Below are 19,476 nucleotides of genomic sequence, written 5' to 3' on the forward strand. Positions count from 1 at the left end.
TATTCACTAGGAATTGGGCTTACATTTTCTATGATTATAAATTTGTCTGTTTTTCCTCATAGCTCTTACAAGCTCTGCTTACGTACTTAGTGGCCATAGTAAGTGTATATAAATTTAAAACCTGGTGTATTTAACCTATATCATTAGGAAAATCCCCCGTTATTTTTTTTTATCCTCTGTTATTTCTAGTACTATATTTTGTTTTGTTTTTGGAGGGAGGGGAACTTTAAAATTTATTTTACCTGATGATATGGATGTACCATCTATCTTTTGATTAATGCTTGCAGTATCTTTTCCCCTTTCCTATTCAACTTTTCTTTGCCCTTATGCTTAAACAAAAAAAGTTCTTGGGAAGAATGCTTGGTTCAGTAAGTTTTTTAAAAATTTGTCTTTATTTTAAACAATTATTCTGCATATGTTAGTGCAATTACTGATGTTTGTTTAAAATTTCTATTTTACAATGTCTGTTTTCCAACTTCTCAGTCCATTCATTTTTTTGTTTTGTTTTGTTTTTTGTTTTTCGAGACAGGGTTTCTCTGTGTAGCCTTGGCTGCCGTGGACTCACAGAGAGCCTCCTGCCTCTGCCTCCCAAGTGCTGGGATTAAAGGCATGTGCTGCCATGCCTGGCTTAGGCCATTCATTCTTAATGGAGTGCGGTGAGGTTGGAAGCATAGACTATACATAGCAATGTGTGTAGATGTTTGACGTTCATAACTGAAAGAGCTACTATTAGCATCTAATGGATAGAGACTAGAATGTTGCTAAATATCATATGTACAAGATAGCCCCTTAACAACTAAGAATTGTATTCTTTTATATGGCAGAAACACTGAAGTTGAAAAAACCCTGTTTTAAACAAGTTCTTTAAAATTTTTCATGTAGCTTTTTTCTCCCTGAGACAGGGTTTCTCTGTCCTGGACTTGCTTTGTATACCAGGCTGGCCTCGAACTCACAGTGATCCGCCTGATTTAGCCTCCCTAGAGTTAGGATTAAAGGCGTGTGCCACCACACCCAGCTCCCATGTAGCATTTTTAATGGTCATACTATACAAGAATGTGGGAGACTTTTATTATAAAGAATTAAGTGATAGGAAATATTTCAGGCTCCTAGACTCCACCTGGTTTCTGTTTTGTACTCTTTGTCCCCCACTGCTCTTTTACTAAGCTGCCTTTTAAAATTATTTAACCAATTATTTATTTAGAGGCAGGTTCTCACTATGTAGCCCTGCCTGGCCTGAAACTCATTATGTTGATCAGATTGGCCTGAAACTCACAGAGATCTGCCTGCCTCTGCCTCCTGAGTGCTGGGGTTAAAGGCATGCACCGCCAGCTATTTTTAGTGTATAGTAAAATTAATTACAAGAACAGAGGTTTTCCATATACCCCATCTCCCTACATGAACAACTTCTCCAATTAGCAGTACAACTAAATGAGCCTGTCCTGGCACATTATTATTAACCAAAGTTCCAAATTTACATTAAGGTTTACTCTTGTAATTTTCTGTAAATTTTGACAGTTGGTTATAAGCATGTGTCTGCCATCATGTTTCAAAGAAAACTTTCACTCCTTCTACATGACCCCTTCCCCAATCCTTCCTAACCCTTGACAACCAGTAGCCGTTTTCCTGTCTCTGTGATCCCACCCCCTGAATGTTAAATAGTTGGCACTTTACAGATAGTCTTTTTAGACTGGCTTCTTTTATTTAGCAATGTGCATTTATGCTTTCTCCATTTTCTTTCTCGTAGCTTGATAGCTTATTCCTTATTAGTACTGAATTTGTATGTTCAAGCTACATTTTATCCAGTCATGGAAGAACATCCTTATTTATTTCCTAATTTTGGCAATTAAAAATAAAGGTGTTATAAAGCTGCATATGTAGGTTTTAAAAAATATGGACATATGTTTTTAATTATTTGACAAAATACAAGGGAATGATTAGTAGGTATTATAATAGAAGTATGCTTAACTCTGTGAGAACTTCCGGACTAGAATCGCTCTGTAAGTTTCCATTCCCACCAGCAGGAAGAGTTCACTTCTGCCTATGTATCATTCAGAAGTATGCTTAATTCCCAAGCATTGTCAGATCTCCTAGCCATCTTTAGCTCTTCTGATTATTTGTATAATTCCTTCCTGGTCTAAGAACCAACATTGAATCATTACTGTTCTTTTTTAATTTGATGCTAGAATGTGGTTCCTTTTTCTTTTCTTTGTTTTTTGGGAGTGTAGAGCAAGGTGTGTGTGTGCAGCCTTAGCTGTCTTGGAACTCACTCTGTAGACCAAGGTGGTCTTGAATGCACAGGTGTCGTCCTGCTTTTGCCTCCTGAAGGTTGGTGTTAAAGGTGGGAGCCACTGTGCCCAGCTGCAATGTGGTTCTTAATGATCGTTCCATGTAAGCTTGAGAAGAATGTATGCTCTGTGGTTGAACGAAATGGTGTATGAAATACAGTATATTCACTATGTGAACATGTATACATGTACATACATGTACATTTCATTAAAAAAACTTTTTATTCTTTTTGGATTTTACATCATGCACCTGATCCCACTCATCTTCCCGTCCCTTGCCCTCCTCCCTTGCTACCTCCCTCCAAAATGAAATAAGATGGAATATAGAAAAAAATCTCTTCTTGGAAGCTGGAGTGTGCCACACATTATATTCTTTTGTCCACATGTCTTTACTTGCAAATGTTTATTTCAATGAGTCATTGGTCTGGTTCAAGGCCTCTGGTTTCTGCTACACCATCAATATTAGACCCTCCCTGGGACCCCTCTTGGATACCCTGTGTCATGGAGATCCTGCAGCTTTGGATCTGCAGGACTGGCCCCTTTATGTGCTTCAGCAGTTTGTAAATGGGGCAAATGTTGGGGTGGGCCAACTCAAAGCCCTGGGCCATGGTCAGTGTCAAAACGGACATTTCTGTGTAAGTATATGTATACACAACACGTACTTCTAGTGTAAGTAAATATTACACTGATGTAAGTATCATTTCATTATTATAAGCTCCTTGTGCTATATATATATACTTTTGTAAGGATAGGGAGAGAGGAAGAGCTCTGTAAGTTGTATACTTCATCTCAGACTGTGGGTGAAATGTACTCATGAGCTAGAAGTGCTGCCAGTGACTTTCGGTCTCCTTGCTCTCTTCTCATATGGGAGAGAATGGCTGGAGAGTGCTAGGGTTTAGTATGTTTCTTCTGAGAGGTCATAGGTGTTGGCTCTGTTTCTTAACAATTAAACTTTATTATACAACCCAACTAGCTTACACAAGAAGGAAAAAAGGTTAAAGGGACAAAAGAGTGAACCTTCCAGTATCCGTTACACGGGACGGGTCCTTAGGTGTCTCTCTGGCCCGTGTGCTGGTCCGGCCTGGTCGCTGCTCTTCACGCGCTCTCGCCCGCCCGGGCTGAACTTGTTGTTCTCTCCTCCCCACCTCCCTCAGTCACATGGAAAGGGCGGTCTCCTTCTCCCTTTGAGGGTCAATTAGGAAAACAATAGCCCAGGTGGGGTTCCCAGGTCTGCTTCCTGAATTCCAGGCCCAGGATGGCTCCTCTCAGTCTATCACAAGGTATTCATGGGGTGCCCAAGGGTAAAGCCCGCCAAGACTGCTTCCACCTGTGACAAAGCTTAATCTTTCCCACACATAGGCTTTGTTACTACTGCAGCAGACTGTTGAGGTGAGAATGCCTCCCACTGTCTATTATGGAGTGCTTCTGTGCCCCTTCTCTTTGCCATGAGAAGATTTTTTCCCTAGCATTCATTTTTGAGAACCTGGTTGGTTCCAGGAGGTAAAACTCAGAAAAGTACAGGAACTACCTAAAACTGGGTCCTACTGGGAGATGTCTGCATCGAGCTATCAACACTTGGGTAATTGCACTTGAGGCTCTCCTATCCTTGCCTGGAATCACTTGTACATGCCCATTTCTGCTTTAGTACACTGTTATTCTTGAGTTTTCTATCAGCCTCATCAGTTTTACTGGTATAGTTTACCTTGTGACTTCATCTGTTTAGATCCAAAAAAAATTTTTTATTTTTTACATGGTTCAGCTTTCTGCTTGTTAGGGTGGGCCTCTCAAAGGCAACTGGAAGTCAGGAATCTATTGGAAGTTGTTTTCTTTCCTCCGGATGGCAGTGTGATAGCTATGTACAATCTTTAGAGGTTTGTATAAGATGTAAGCCAGAATGAGCTTCTTGCAGTCTTTCTCAGGAAGTCTGGAAAGTTGAAATCTCTGAATGTATTGATGTAGTCAGTTGAGCCATGTTTAAAATGAGGAGTAGAGTGCGTGAGGAGTGAGAAAGCAAAGTGTCCTTAAAGGAACCGCCACCCCCCACTTCTTTAAAGTCTAATTTAATAGGAAATGTAGGCAATACCAATTTCTGTTCACAGGTGTGTGTGTGTGTGTGTGTGTGTATATGTGTGTGTGTGTGTGAGTGTGTGAGTGAGAGAGAGAGAGAGACAGAGAGAATGAGAATGAATTTGTATATATGCTTATGTATAGACATGACACTAATTGATCAGAGATTATATATTTCAAGCAAGATGGAGTAATTTAGAGAATGGTTTTCATTAGCCAAAGATCCATTGTTGTAATAGAAAGTAGCTCATGATAACCTAAAAGGGAAGGAAGAAAAAAATATATATATAATGGTCTGGAGAAAGATTAATGATATTAAAGGGATAGAACTATTTGAATTAATTTTATTTTCTTACATCAAAACACTTTCTCATCATTTTTAACTTGTACATGCAATAAGCGCTTAGTTATTGCAGTAATTAATGCTGGATCAGTATTTTGTGGGATGGGTGAAGTGATCTTCTGTTCAGTTCTTAGCAGAGTGTGTAACACAGGAAATGTTCAATATTTATGTGCTGATTGATTTCCCATTTGATTCTGATGCCCAAGTGCCATTTGCCATGTGTCAGAGACCTTTTGCAGCATGACTCACAGACATGATTATTAGGGAAGGTCATTTTTGTGAAGATTGCCATTTTTCTCCAGACACAAAGTTTTATATAATTTCCCCCTTAATTACTAGAGTATATATTTTGTACCAGGATCCACTCCTGAAGGTTTTCCACATTGACTTTGAGAAACAGCTCAGTTGTGAATCAAAGATGACTTAAACTGGTGAAGTTCATTTTTCTGATTTACTAGGGCTAATCTGTGAAGGTGGGAGCCTGATGGTCGGAGAGCTTCTTCATGGAAGCAGCGGAAAACTCTGAACCCATTCAACTTTATTTTTGCATTTGTTTCACAAACATCTAAAAACTGAACTTTTAAAAGTAAAAAGATAAGAATGTAACTGATTACAATTATGTAAAACATTGGTTTACGTTACTGAGTATCAATTATGTGTATTCTCTCTGCAGGCATGATTTGGTCCCATGGGATTCTGCCTTAGCAAGAAAGAAGTTGGAAGTACTCCTGGAAGAGAACTTGAACAATAAGAAAGCCACAGCGTATTCTTTTCATGGTTGCCAGCTACCTTACAGATATGGACCCATTTCCCAGTGTATTTCCACCTGGTGGAGACAGTAGGCTGAACCCTGAACCTGAGTTCCAGAACATGCTAATTGACGAAAGGCTACGATGTGAGCATCATAAGCACAATTACCAGGCTCTGAAAATTGAACACAAAAGGTAACTAACTTAGTCAGGGATGGAGCACTGGGGAGTGGCTGCTTTACAAACCTGATTCTGGAGGTGTATGGCTAAATGCTTGCTCTGGAACATACACTATACTTTTGTTATCTTACAGTGTATTTATTTAACACTGACCATAGTAAAAATATTTTAAATTACTTTGTTCAAATCTATGGTAGTAAATGGGATGTGAATGTAGCCATTCTTTGAAAGTAACAAGACATGCAACATTAAATATATCCACATGGATAAATTTTTTCTCTTTTAAAATAAAATTGCTTTCAGAAATTACAGTGCTAATGCCTAAATAAAAGTTTGTAAAGAAAAAAATAGTCACAAGTTTAATGGAATGTCTTATGTCAGTCTTGTTTTTCTATAGTATTGTTTGGCTTTATTTAAGGCAGTGAATCTGAAAGTAAATATACATAAAATTGAATTTTTTTTTAAAATCAGGTTGCAGGAAGAATATGTAAAATCACAAAATGAACTTAAGCGTGTGTTACATGAAAAGCAAACTAACCAGGAGAAATTCCAACTGCTCCTCGAAGAGTTAAGGGGGGAACTAGTAGACAAAACTAAAGACTTGGAAAAACTGAAACTACAGGTGAGAACATACATTTGAATTTATATAAAATTACTCATGTGGTTGTGGAAATAAGCAGTTTTGGTAAGTATGTTTCTTTTTCTCAAGTTTAGTGGTTATATTGCTGTTTCTGTATTGACTATAATCCAGTCTTTCATATATTCGATACAACTTTTTAAACTGTAGTCCCCAACCTCATATTAAATTGCATAAGTAATGTGGGGGGTCATGAAAGGATTGGTAACTTCCAAAAATTGATTCAGAATCAAACATAAATGAGTCTGAGGTGTCTCTGTCAACAGTCACCTGTCACAGTGCACCCAAGGTTCTGAACATACAATTGAGTATTTTTGCTATACATACCATGAGGCCATACAACACCAGTGATCATTGTCTAAAATACTTCAGCTCATATTTGAGACTGTTGTTTGTACAGCTTAGCAGTGTTGTGTGTCATACGCCTAATGAGATAGTATGTATTTTGACTAAGTACTTGACACATGGTAGATACTTACAAATGATGGCAGTTTCATTTTTGTTGAATGTAGGCTCCCTATGGGGAGGAACTTGTTTTCAATCTGTCTCCAATGCTTAGGTTAATGCCAGCAAATACATATTTGTTGAATGAATGTCGTGAAAGAACGGGATAAATAATGAATCAGGTTTATTGTTTATCAATATACAGTGCTGGCATTGTCTCACATATGCCTAGAGTATCAGTATCTTCACAGTTGTCTAGTTTTCTTTCATATTTGTTACAGGTTCAGTTGTATCTCTCAAAAAGATAGGCTGAAATTCTAATCCTTCAGTATTTGATCTTATTTGAAAATAAAGTTATTGCATGCATATTGTTACAATGTCATACTGAAGTATCACCAACTCTACTGGCAAAGGAGAAGAGTTAGCCTAATGGATTGCGGCCATGTGTTTCCTTTCATGCAAAGTAAAGCAATGCCTCAGACAGGCCCAGAGGCCTATTCAGGCACTGAAACTCAAGCATTGGAAGTCTAGTGCTTGGCCCCTGGATTTCAGAACTATTAAGGGCAAGTGTCTTCTTTTTCATTTATGCAGAACTACTACCCTGTGCCCCTTTCCCTTTCAGTCCTGCTGTCCCCCTTTCCCCATCTATATTTCTGTGTAGTACATCTTTATCAAGTTTTTTCCCTGTTTCCCAAGGACTTGAGAAAACCACTTACTGTAGTGTGGTCCTGTTGAATTTTCTTCAGCTTCTGTGTATCTGGAAAAAAAAATTGTTTTATAAAAATATTTTCACTGAATATTGATGCTTAGTTGACAATTTTGCCCTTTAATTTCTCAAAGGTGGTTTAGGTTTTCATTTGTGTTTCATTTAACAAAGGTGCTGTCATTCTTACATTTGAGTCTTTGGTGTCTTTGCCCCCTTGCCTGCTCTTAGCTACTTTTGAACAAATTTGGTTACATGCATTTCTTTATGTTTCTAGTGCTTGGGATTTATAGAACTTTATAGGCTTTGATTTTATTGGTCTTGCAGTTTGTAATTAAACAACATTTGTGGGTGTCATGTAAATTTCTGTCTTTAGCTCCTGAAGATCAAAATTATACTTTATTGTTAGTTGAAGTTTTCTCCTATCTATAAACTTAACTTTAGTCTTTTTCTAGTTTTTCTGGGTTTTGTTTCGGAGAACTTCTATGGCTTTCATTTCAGACAAGTTCATTGATGCTTTCTTTTTTTTCTTTTTTCAAGATTTATTTATTAAGTGTACAATGTTCTGCATGAACACTTGCATGACGGAGGAGGATACCAAATCTCATTATAGATGGTTGTGAGCTACCATGTGGTTGCTGGGTATTGAACACAGGACCTGTATAAGAGCAGCCAGTGCTCTTCCTCTGAGCCATCTCTCCAGCCCCCATTAATGCCTTCTTATGCGTTGTTTATTCTAAATCAGTTCCAGGCAGTATTTTTTTTTCAAACTCAGAATTGTAAATCTTATCTCTCTAATTATGGCCCTTTGAATTTTTCTTATCTCTTTAACATGTTCAGTCTTTGCTCTAGTTTTTTAAACATGTGAGATTCAGTTATGGTAACTTGTAACAACAGGGTTTTGGTGACCTTCGGATCTATTTTAGGCTGGTGATTTTTCTTACGCCCTTATTCGATATCAGGTGGTGTCCCATGTCTTCTCATGCTTGTCAACTTTTCACTGGCTGCCAGACATTGTAAATTTTACTTTGTTGAGGGTTGCATATTTTTGTGCTCCTTTTACTATTCCTGACGTTTGTTCTGGGACATAGTCTAGCCACTTGGAAACAATTCGATGGTTCTAGGCTTTGCTGGGAAGGTTGTTAGGATAGAGAGGCCTTTGGTATGCAACTCATTCCTGCTGCTGAGGCAAGGCCTACAAGATGATCCAGTTATTTGTGAGACAAAGATTTCATTCTGGCTTTTGGGAGCACGAGTTACTCACAGCAGTGTGGACCCTGAGTGATCACCTCATCTTTTTAGGTGGTTCTTCTCTCGGTGGAAGTCGTTTCCTTACATATCAGCGCTGTCCTGAGTGAGTCTAACCCTTTTGTACATCTCTGCTTCTTTGGTTCATTCATTCTCCTCTGGTACTGTCTGCTCTAATTGCTCTATTCTCCTTGAATTCTCAGATATGTTTCTTCAAGATAGAGAGTTTATGAGCCTCTGCTTGTGTCTACATTGTGTGCCATGCCCTGGGTCCTCTCAGTGTTCACCTTTGTTTTCTATCCTTTAGAATTTATCTTTAGTCTGGTATTTTGAAAACCATTTACAATTTTTTTCTCCATAATTTACCTGAGATATCTAGCTTTTATATTATTTCGGCTAGAAGTTTAAGCCTTTCATTTCTCCCCCTTTTCCTCTTTAAAAAATTTTTTTTAACATCCCAACAAGTTTCCCCTCCCTCCTTCCTCCCACGACCTCTCCCCACTTCCTCTTTGCCCCACCCCCATTCTTCACTGCTCCTACACAGAAATTCATATTCTGCAATATCTTTAACTATTCATCTTTGTTCAGATTTCCCTAATTTTTCTAGTTTTGTTTGCTTCTCTTTTTTAATTAAGTTGTTTGAAACAAGATCTTTTTAATTTATTCTTTTACTTACCATCCTCCTTAGTTGGTCTACTATAGTGGAAGTTCTGGTTTCTTTAGAAACTCAGTTATGTTATGTGAACATGTTTTTGTTTTAATCCCAGGTGTAGGAGGCTGCTTTAGTTTGTCCACAGCTGTTAACTATGATTGTTTCATCTTCTGGCAAGGTCGTGATCCTTACCACCTGCAGATAGTTTAATTCTGAGGACTCTGAGAAGGTGTAAATATCAGAGCCAGGAGTGGGGGTGGGGGCTCTGAGAAAGAAGAAGGCTGCTGATGCTTGCCCCTGCTGCTCCTGGTTGCAGTTGATGCAGTTTGAGGAAAAGAGTTGGAAGTATCCTGAAATGGAAGATTGGACTTGCCCCTAGGAACCCAACCATACTAACCAGCAGGAAGTAGCTGAGACCGCTGCCCTTCTCCCCACTCACTTTCTTTCTCTCCTACCTAGTGTTGGGGGGTCAGAAGGCAGCAGGACAGATAAAGGTTGGAAGGGAGGTAGAAGCATAAGGAACACAAGATAGATTTAAAAAATACACGCTACAGTCTACCATCACCTAGACTTGACACCATAAATGATGTTACCCTGATTTCTCTAGTGTTCTTCACAATTTATATGGGTCTCTTCACTTCCCAAAGCTACAGCTTTTCTCTTGCTGCAGCTTTTGTTTCTCCCCTATACTCCAACTATCATTGTATTCCTTTTTCTTTGTCTCCCTCCATCTTCTCTCTTCTCTCTTTCTTTTTCACAGTCTTTTTTACATATCTGACCTTGACCTTAACACATCATACTCATGTCTCCATCTCCCTAGTGCAGTTCATAGACCTGAGCCAACTCACTTGGCTTGTTAGTGCTGAAGCTTCAACTTTGCTGTGTGTGTGTGTGTATACACACATTCATTTTTTTCTTTCTGAAATAATCTTTTCTCTTTGTTTTTACTTTGCAATAGCTCTTTTTGCTACCTTGTTATTACTTGTATGTATGATTTATTTATCATGCCAGCATTTGAATTTATTATGAGAAGATGCTTCCTTCGTGTGAGTCTTCACAACCTTTAGAAACTTATTTAGGTTCTTTGTATGCTTCAGTGTACTGCATTGAGGCTTTTGTGGGGTTTAACTAAATTACGGCATGTAAGATACTCAGAACAGAATGGTATGTAAATTATTGCACGTTACATAATATCTTATATTTAGAAGACTTTCATTCAGTAGAGTGTAGTATTTTGAGCTACTGTAGAATATTGAATAAACCAATGAAACTGAACATTAGTCATGTTTTCAAAGAAATTCATATAAATAGGAACTATATTATTTTTTCCAGCCAGAATTTGTTCATTTGTTCTTTTCATTGATCCATGAAACAGGAATTCAGTAGTTCCTATATGGTAGGCAGTGATGGAAGGTGTTGGAAAAATAATGACGAATCTTCGCGACAAGGAGTCTGCCCATATGTTGCTTACATAAATATTAACTATTCACTGGAGGGAGTTCTACAAGAGAGTATGACAGAACACAGCCAAGAGAGCTCTGTTGTCCAGAATAACAATTAGCCTGCTTTTCTTAAAAAAAAAATTTTTTAAATTTAAGATTATAGTATAATTGCATCATTACCCCCTTCTTATTAACAGTAAGTCTGAAGAACTTTTTTCTGGCATAACATCACTACACCTTTATTTTATCTTTAGAAAACAGACTATCATATCTAACACAGTAGCCTTAGCTGACAAGTTAATGCTTAACAATCATAAAAGTTATCAGTACCCTTTTTAAAGTTTTTTTCTTTTTTGGTTTTCTGATTCAAGATTTGGCCTGGACCAGGCTGACCTCAGACTCAGATATCTGCCTGTCTCTGCTTCCTAAGTGCTACCACCGCCCAGAATAAAACTTGGTAGTGATTTTTCATTAGTCATATTATTGGAATTTTTGACATCTCTGATACCAAGATTGAGATTCTTAAAAGTATTGTTTGAGGGATTGATTGGGTTTATTATTTTGCTTTCATCTATTTGTGTGTGTGTGTGTGTGTGTGTGTGTGTGTGTGTGTGTGTGTCTTTACATACTTGTGGGAGCACGTGAGTATGGGTGTATGCGGTGTATATGGCTGCCTGAGGTTGGTGTTGACGAGTCTTCAGTTGCTTTTGTACCTTATTCACTGAGATAAGATGTAGGTCAGACCCAGAGCTGGCCAGCACAGCCTAGTCTTGCTAGTCAGCTTGCTCTGGGGTGGGGGGTGGGGTAGGGTGGGGTAGGGGATGGGGTGGGGTGGGGAATGAGGTGGGGTGGGGAAGCCCTTGAATCTGGAATTATAGGCAGGCTGCCACAACCATGACTTTAACTCAGGGCTGTTCCCCTAGCAATGATAAGTCATATTTACTGGTTATAAAAGTTAACCACAGTGTAAAAATATCTGTAACTAATACTTGTCATAGAAGAGACTTTGAAATAAGGAAAACTTTTTGTTTTGTTATTATACTTGTTTGTATTTCTATATATAATAGGTTTTAACACCACAGAAATTGGAATTGGTAAAAGCCCAAATACAACAAGAATTAGAAGCTCCAATGCGAGAACGTTTTCGGACTCTTGACGAAGTAAGTAATTAAGGAGAATAACTGCATTCATCTTCTCGTCTGCGTGGAGAGCACCATCATTTCCCTAAGTCCTCTGCATGACAGTCCCTGCAGTGGTCTCCAAAGTGTGATAGGACCGGACTCCTTACCTCTCTGTTCATCCTCTTCCGTGTAGCTTGGTCTCCTGATGTTTCTTTGGCCTTGAAGAAATGGTGTGATTCAAGTCTTTGCATTTGTGCTGTCTCTGCTTTGCATATTTTCTGTTTTTCTAGATCTCTTGTGACTGACTCCTTAATCTCTCTCAAATCTGCCCCAAATGTTACATTTTTCACTAAGCCTGCTTTGACTGCTTCCTGTCCCATCTCCCCACATAACATGGCAGCCTGTTTTCCTGCCTCTACTTAAAACTTTTGGATTTTATTGATCTCTCTATTTTAGTTTTTCTCTATTACCAGTTACCTTCTACTGTGATAATTTGCTTAATTACTGTGGCGTTTGTTTCAGTATTTTTAGAGTGGAAGCTGCATGAAAGGAAGAACTTGTTTGTTGTTGACAAGTTCCTAAGAACAGTTCCTAACGTACAGTAGGTGAAGGGGCATTTGTCAAATGGAAGGATGGATTTCATGTAAACTGGTTTGCTGCTTTCCCTGTCGCTTTGATAAAATACCCTGGCAAAAGCACCTTAGAGAAGGAACAGCTATTTTGGCTTACATTTGAGGGTCCATCATGGTAGGGAAGGCGCAGCAGCGGGGTCTGAGGCAGCTGACCTCATTGAGTCTGCAGCCAGGAAGCAGGGTATGACGAATGCCTGTCCTTTGTCCTCAGCCCAGAACCCAGCACACTGAGTGGTGCCACCCTCACTTACAGTGCGCCTTCCCACCTCAGTTACCTTAGCCTGCCTAGTCCCTCACAGGTGCTCACAGAGGCGAACCAAATTGAGACAACCCTTCAGAGGTGCGCATAGAGGTTTTCTCCTAGGTGACTCTAGACAGTCAAGTAGGCCATCAGTATGAACCATCACACAGCCTCAAAAAGAAAAATACTTGTTCTTTTTACTTTGGGTTGAAACCAGATTTCTTTTCCTTTTTTCCTTCCTTCCTTCCTTCCTTCCTTCCTTCCTTCCTTCCTTCCTTCCTTCCTCTCTTCTTTCCCTGTTTTTGGTTTTTGGAGACAGGGTTTCTCGGTAGTCCTGGCTGTCCTGGACTCACTTTGTAGACCAGGATGACCTCTAACTCTCAGAGATCCGCCTGCCTCTGCTTCCCAAATGCTGGGATTACAGTTGTGTGCCACCAGGCGCAGCGTGAGGCCAGATTTCTTATATTATTAAATGTTCAATAAAAGTGACAGGAAAAGAATGTAGAGGGGTGAATTAGGTACTGGCCTAGACATTTTATATGCTAACTTTTAAAACCTATATCAGATCTTACACACAGAAGTTATTATAGTTCCCGTCAGAATGTACCCCTTTGGGAAACTGGAGTAGTCTAAAATGCTGCCGTTGTGTGAGAACACTTGGAAAATCATCTTTTGTAATGATTTATTGATTGATTTTTAAGATTTGCCTCTAGCAGCAATATACCCTAATGGCAGGGTGTCTGTTGTGCTTTGGGGTATAGATTGAATTTTTGTTAAGTAAAATTGCTCATACCAAAGGTAGGTTAAAGTTAAATAAGAACAGGCTTTAAAATTACAGTATGTATTTCATATAACATCAGCACCCCATTTTCTTAGTTTATAAATTGGTTTAGAAATCTTTCAGCTAACAAATTATTAAATTGTATTATTTTAGGAGTCTTACTTTCATTATTGTTTAGTTTCCTGATACTTCCTGAAATAGAACCTTCCATACCTGACTGCTCTGTTGCCTAAGTTTCTTGTTGAGTGCTCAGAGTGCCAGTAGCTTTTATAGATTGTTGGAGGGAAGATTAGAGCACCGTAGGTGTTTCTGTAAATCAGGAGAGGTGGAATGGTATATATTCTTCAGCCTAGTATATTTGAGATGAACTATTACACTATTTAATTACAGCTTAGGTTAGTGTACTGAGTATCCAGAGGTGGTGATTTGTGGTGTTATACATTTGTTATTACAGTGAGAATCAGTGATGATGAAACATTATTTGAAGGGTAATTTTTTTATTGGCGCATTCCAATAAAATTTTTCTTTTCCTTTTTCATGGATAAAAGTGTACATATGTGGTGCGTGTAGTGTGTGTATGCCCTTTCAGGTGGGTGCACGTGGGGAGACCAGAGCTGATGTCAGGAGCCCATTACTCTTCACCATTTTCATGAGGCAGGTTCTTTTATTTGGACCCAGCATTCACTGATTGAGCTGTCCAGCTGACGCACTCGCAGGCCCCTCTCCCTGCTTCCCAGTGGCCGTGGTTACTGCATGCCCCCAGGGCCACCAGCGGTTACTTTGCTTCTGGGGTTTAGAACTCTTGGAGCAGGAGACATTACAGCTGCTGAGCCAGGCACCCTTGCTCTCATTTGCATTTCTGTTAAGCTTATTTTTTTTTCCTTTCAGAATGGCTGTTAATAGAACTAAAATTTACACTGTACAGTGATTTTTGGAGAGGACAAGTTTTGCTTATAAGTTGGTCACGTGTTGCAATCTTTTTGTGATTTAGGAAGTAGAAAGGTATAGAGCTGAATATAATAAGCTTCGCTATGAACATACGTTTCTCAAGTCAGAGTTTGAACACCAGAAAGAAGAGTTCACTCGTATTTCAGAAGAAGAAAAAATGAAATATGAGTCAGAGGTAAGTAACTAGTCATGCTGCTTTATTTACGCTTGTTCTAGTCAATAAAACTTTATGCCATATAGTTTTATAAGTCCCAAATTAGAGTTGATTGTGTAATTATGTTTTATTAACTAATGAAGTATTTGTTTTCTTTTGTTCTCTGTCAGCAGTTTCTTGTATTTTCCTTTGTCTGTTTCATTTCTGTTTTATTTTGCCCTAGCCAATGGAGATCGATACAATACATAGTGAGTCTCACGTTGCCCATGGCCGCAGAGAGTTTTCTCTGTAAACACTGCTTATGTGAGTCCTTATTCAGTACTGTCCTCTCTATTTAGGACCAGACTAGGTAGGTAGCTCTAGTTTAATGTAAGCCTTTGTGCCATCACCTTCATTTTCTTTTCTTTTTTCTTTTTTGACACCCACAGCTGCAGCACTCCCTGCTCCCTACAGCATGTACTCCTCTGCTTCTCTCGGCAGTTGAGTTATTCATTCTGCAGTTTGTCTTCTACTTTTACTAAAACTGCTTTTTCCCTTCAATATCTTTACTCTTTGATAATTTTTTATGATAGGAGACAAGTACAAGTCTATTATAACATTCATAAAACTAGGTTGATATTTATAGCAGCGTGCTACATACTATATAGAAATAATAACTATATACTAGTTATATTATTGTGTTTATTTGGAATTAAAATATTCTCACTATCCTTTACCAGTTACCAAGTATGTGTAGTGTGTTAGGCAACTAAGAAAGCTAAGAGCACAGTATTTGGCTTACCAGTCTCTTGGTTGTTCCGTAAGTGAGAAACCATCTAAACTCTGATCACTGGAGTTATTTAACGTAAGAGTTCCTGAACACTGTCAATGTTTAAAATGGGTTTCACATTAAACTTTATTTTTTCTCACATTTTAAAATGTTTTATTTAGGTAGATTTTCATAATAACCGTAAGATGAGAAAAGACTTACTCATTTGAAATTTAGGAAGCTGAGGTACAAGATAAGCAAATTGTCAAAAAAAAAAAAAAAAGTTACAGTCATCAGCTAGCTTAACAACGAGTGTCGATATCCTGACCTTCACAGCTTAGCTCATGCTGTAGAGGTCCACGCTTGCATTGTCAGTGATTTCAGGTTGTCCTGGGGAGTGGCCACTCGCCCATTGGCTTTATTTGTAAGTGTAAAAGGCCTGTAATATTCTGTTGTGGACAACAAAGATAAAGAGTCCCACCTTCCTGTGTAAAGTGAAGAAAAAGAATGCTGAGAGGAACTGCTTAGGCTCTTTCTCTGGTGCGTTAGTTTAGACTTTGCTTTTGGAATCAGTTGACATGTCCTCTTTGTGGTGATTATATGCAGTCTTCAGTCTCCCGGTTTTGTTGGTTTTTTATTTTTTGAGGAGCAAAACTTTTGATTTAAACATGCTATTTCTCATACATTTTTCTCTTATGAAAGACTAAATATCATTTAAAATTCAGATATTTTAAGAAGTTGTTAAGAAGAGTCTAGAAAAAGGAAACTTTCTGCTTTTCCATCTCCCCAGTTCATTACTTATGGTAATACTTCAGTTTTTGTTCACAGGTATAGCACTGTATACAGTAAAACCTGGAAAGGCAATTGTGGACTATGAAACAGCAGATAAAATGTCAGTTAGGGTTTATAGGAATAAGAAATGTAATTTCAGAGTTTCAAAGTGCCACCTTCTTATTTACAATTTGGACTGGTATAAATATATTAATTCATCATAATAAAATTCAGGCATATAGTATTTCATTGTACTGATGCACTTCGTTGTTACTACCTTTTTATAACACAAATTGATGCTTTAGGCCATCCCTGTTTTGAGTAAATTTATTGATGCTGGTTTTCCAACAGCATTGTTTGCTTTACATTTCTGTTGTTCAGAATACTGGTAATGTGGCAAATCTTATAGTGTTTCAGACCTTTTTATTATTATATGCTATTGTGATTTGGTTTTGCTAATTGTTTGGAGCACCATGATATGCTCTTGTAAGGGACTGCACTTTAAGAAATGTTGTAGAGTCTAAATATAACACTGACTGACTATTCTCTCATTGGGTTGCCCTGTTCCCTTAGTTACATTGATAGTAAAATTAGGACAGTTAATACTTTACAGAGGCTTCTAAGTATTCAAGTGAAGTTTAATCCAAAGGTTAGAAATGCTTGATCTTAGCAGAGAAGGTGTGTTAGAAGCAAGACAGTCCAAAGCTGGACTGCTTGTACCCACAGTTAGCTAGGTTTAGCTGTAGTACTGCAGTAGTTAGCAAAGGAAAGGTTTTTTGACGGCATTCAAAAGTGCTGCTTTAGTGAGCGCACACACACATGAATGATAAGAAGTGAAAGAGCTCATTCAGAAAGAGTTTTAGTTGCCTGGATAGACGATCAGAGTGGCTGGGACATTCTTTTAAGTCAAAGCATGCTTTGGGTCCTAACTCTCTTCAATTTTGTGAAGGTTGGGAAAGGTATATTTGTTAGTTGTCTCTGTTGTAACAAATTCACAAGATTAACCAATTTATAAATAGAGAAATGTTGTTTTAGCTAAAAGTTTTAGAAATTTCAATTTGTGGTTGGCTTTAGGCTTATAACCACACATTGTGGAGGCAACCCTGGCAGAACAACTAGTTCACCTCATGCTTGGTAGGAAAAAGAAAGAGGAAGAGGAAGGTCTAATGCCTCCTTTGAGGGCAGATTGCCGTGATAGGAAGACCACTTAGTTTGCCTCCATCTTAAATAGTTTTACTAACTCCCAATAGCTCTAAAGTGGGAAGTAAGCCTTTTACATAGTTGTCTTGGGGAAAACATTGCAGATCTAAACTATAGATGTTGGTAAGCAACAGAAAAAAGGTATGAAACTGCAGAATTTGGTTTATAACACTTAAGGAAAGACTCCAGAGGGAGAGGCAGGCATTTCTCTGAGTTGGAGGCCAACTTGGCCAGCCAGGGGTACAAAGACAAAGTAATACACACACACACACACACACACACACACACACACACACACACACACACACGGGGAGGGAGGGGGGGAGAGAGAGGGGGGAGAGAGAGAGATATTGATTGATTGATTGATTGATTGATTGATTTAAGGAAAGAGGCTGTCTGCCTAACATAAAAGTTCAAGATCAAGGTCTGTAGAAGCCCTAGTCAGCTAAACTGATGATAATATGAGATATAATATGAAATATGCCATACAACAGATGACATATTGAGAGGTTTATTATATGAGCATTAGGAAAAGAAGGGAAGAGGGGGCAGAGAGATAGAGAGACAGAGACAGGAAGAGAGGGAGAGGAACAACAAAGACAAGAAAAGAGAGAGAAGGGTAAGAGAATGGAGAAGGGAAAGCGAAAGAGAGAGGTAGGTGGGTTTGTCCTTTTATGTACCCCGGGGTAGGCAATGACATCACAGGCTGCTAGGAAGACTGGAGCAGAATCCAAACAGTGGCTACACCAAACAACAGACTATTTTACTTAAGTGAAGTGTCCTTCTATTGGATGAAGAAGCTGTTTAGCACCTTAAAGAGAAATCTGTGTGGCATCAAAGAACAAATCTACTTTCTAGTTTAGGGTAGATACGCTGGTGAAGTTAAGTGGAAGCCAGTATGCATTTACCACTATGAAAATTCTAAGGCCGTTAAGGATTAGACTGCAATCTGTTTTGTCTGTAAAACCTGGGTGGCGATATACCTACTGCCGAGATAAAGAATTCCTTTCTAGATCTCATTAGCTTCCATCCCTGTTAACCACATAGCCATTATCGAGCCTGTGGAACAAGGAGTGGTTTGGACTTTCAAGTTACATTATTTAAGACATATACTTCACGAAGCTACAATTTCTACAGATGATAATTCCTCTGGTGAATCTGGGTAGAATAAGTCAGAAATCATATGGAAACAATTCTCCATTTGAGTGCCAATAAGAATATTTGTGATTCATAGGAAGAGTTTAAAATAACATTAACAAGTGTTTGGGAGAAGTTGATTTCAGGCCTCATGGATAACTTTGAATGTTTCTGGACTTCAGTGGACATAGTAACTGCAGAGGTGACATAACTAGTATGAGTATTCAAAGTAGAACCTGTAGGTGTGACTTAATTTTTGCAGTTTCACAATGAAACTTGAGTAGCAGAAGAATTGCTTTTTATGGATGAGTAAAGAAGGCTCCCACCCCTCTGTGGTAGGAAGTAAATCTCTTGCAAGATAGGTTAACACTGCCATCCATTGAGTCACAGCCCCAGCCCAAGAAAATGGTTCTTGAAATGCAGTGGGTCTCATGGCAATAAAAGGGTTACAATATTGTTTTGTTTCAACTTAGTTGGTAAAGCAGTGGCAGAGTTTGAGAGATTGACTCCAACTTCGAAAAGTTCTGTATAGGAATGTTAATTCAGAACATGGCTGTTTGGGCAAGAAAGCACATCCAAAGGTCTTCTAGGTCTGGTGACTGACTGGAATACAAGCAATGCCTTTAATCCTGGAGACAGGCAGCGACTGAGCTCAAGGCCAGCCTGGTATAGAGCAAGTTTCAGGCAAGGAAAAGCTTAGATCCGGATGTGATCTTACACTCCTTTAATCCCAAACAGTGAAGGTAAAGTTAGTGTGTAGAAGCATTGTCTAACTGAGTGGCAGAAACAGTGAAGAATCAGAGAAAAACTTCAAGAATAAGACACACCCAACTCTCAGGAGAAGAGAGAGGAAAGGGAAGCTACTTAAGGGGCAATGCAGAGATAAAGGACAGTTTTACCAGGATAGTAAAGGAGTGACAAGTTACAGAAAAGGAGAGAGAGAGAGAGAGAGAGAGAGGGAGGGAGGGAGGGAGGGAGGGAGGGAGGGAGGGA

General features: G+C 38.7%; 1 protein-coding gene across 1 annotated transcript in view; it reads left to right on the forward strand.

Moving 5' to 3' along the window:
- CEP83 (centrosomal protein 83) overlaps positions 1-19,476 on the forward strand; it is a 92,774-nt gene that overhangs the window by 21,943 nt on the left and 51,355 nt on the right. Inside the window, exons 2-5 of the mRNA XM_084794405.1 lie at positions 5,369-5,639; positions 6,096-6,246; positions 11,818-11,910; positions 14,517-14,648. Coding sequence (XP_084650531.1) covers positions 5,470-5,639; positions 6,096-6,246; positions 11,818-11,910; positions 14,517-14,648 — 546 coding nt within the window. The 5' untranslated portion in view covers positions 5,369-5,469. The remainder of the gene's footprint in view (positions 1-5,368; positions 5,640-6,095; positions 6,247-11,817; positions 11,911-14,516; positions 14,649-19,476) is intronic.

The sequence above is a fragment of the Acomys minous genome (assembly GCF_964271855.1).
Source record: "Acomys minous genome assembly, chromosome: 9".
NCBI lineage: Eukaryota > Metazoa > Chordata > Mammalia > Rodentia > Muridae > Acomys > Acomys minous.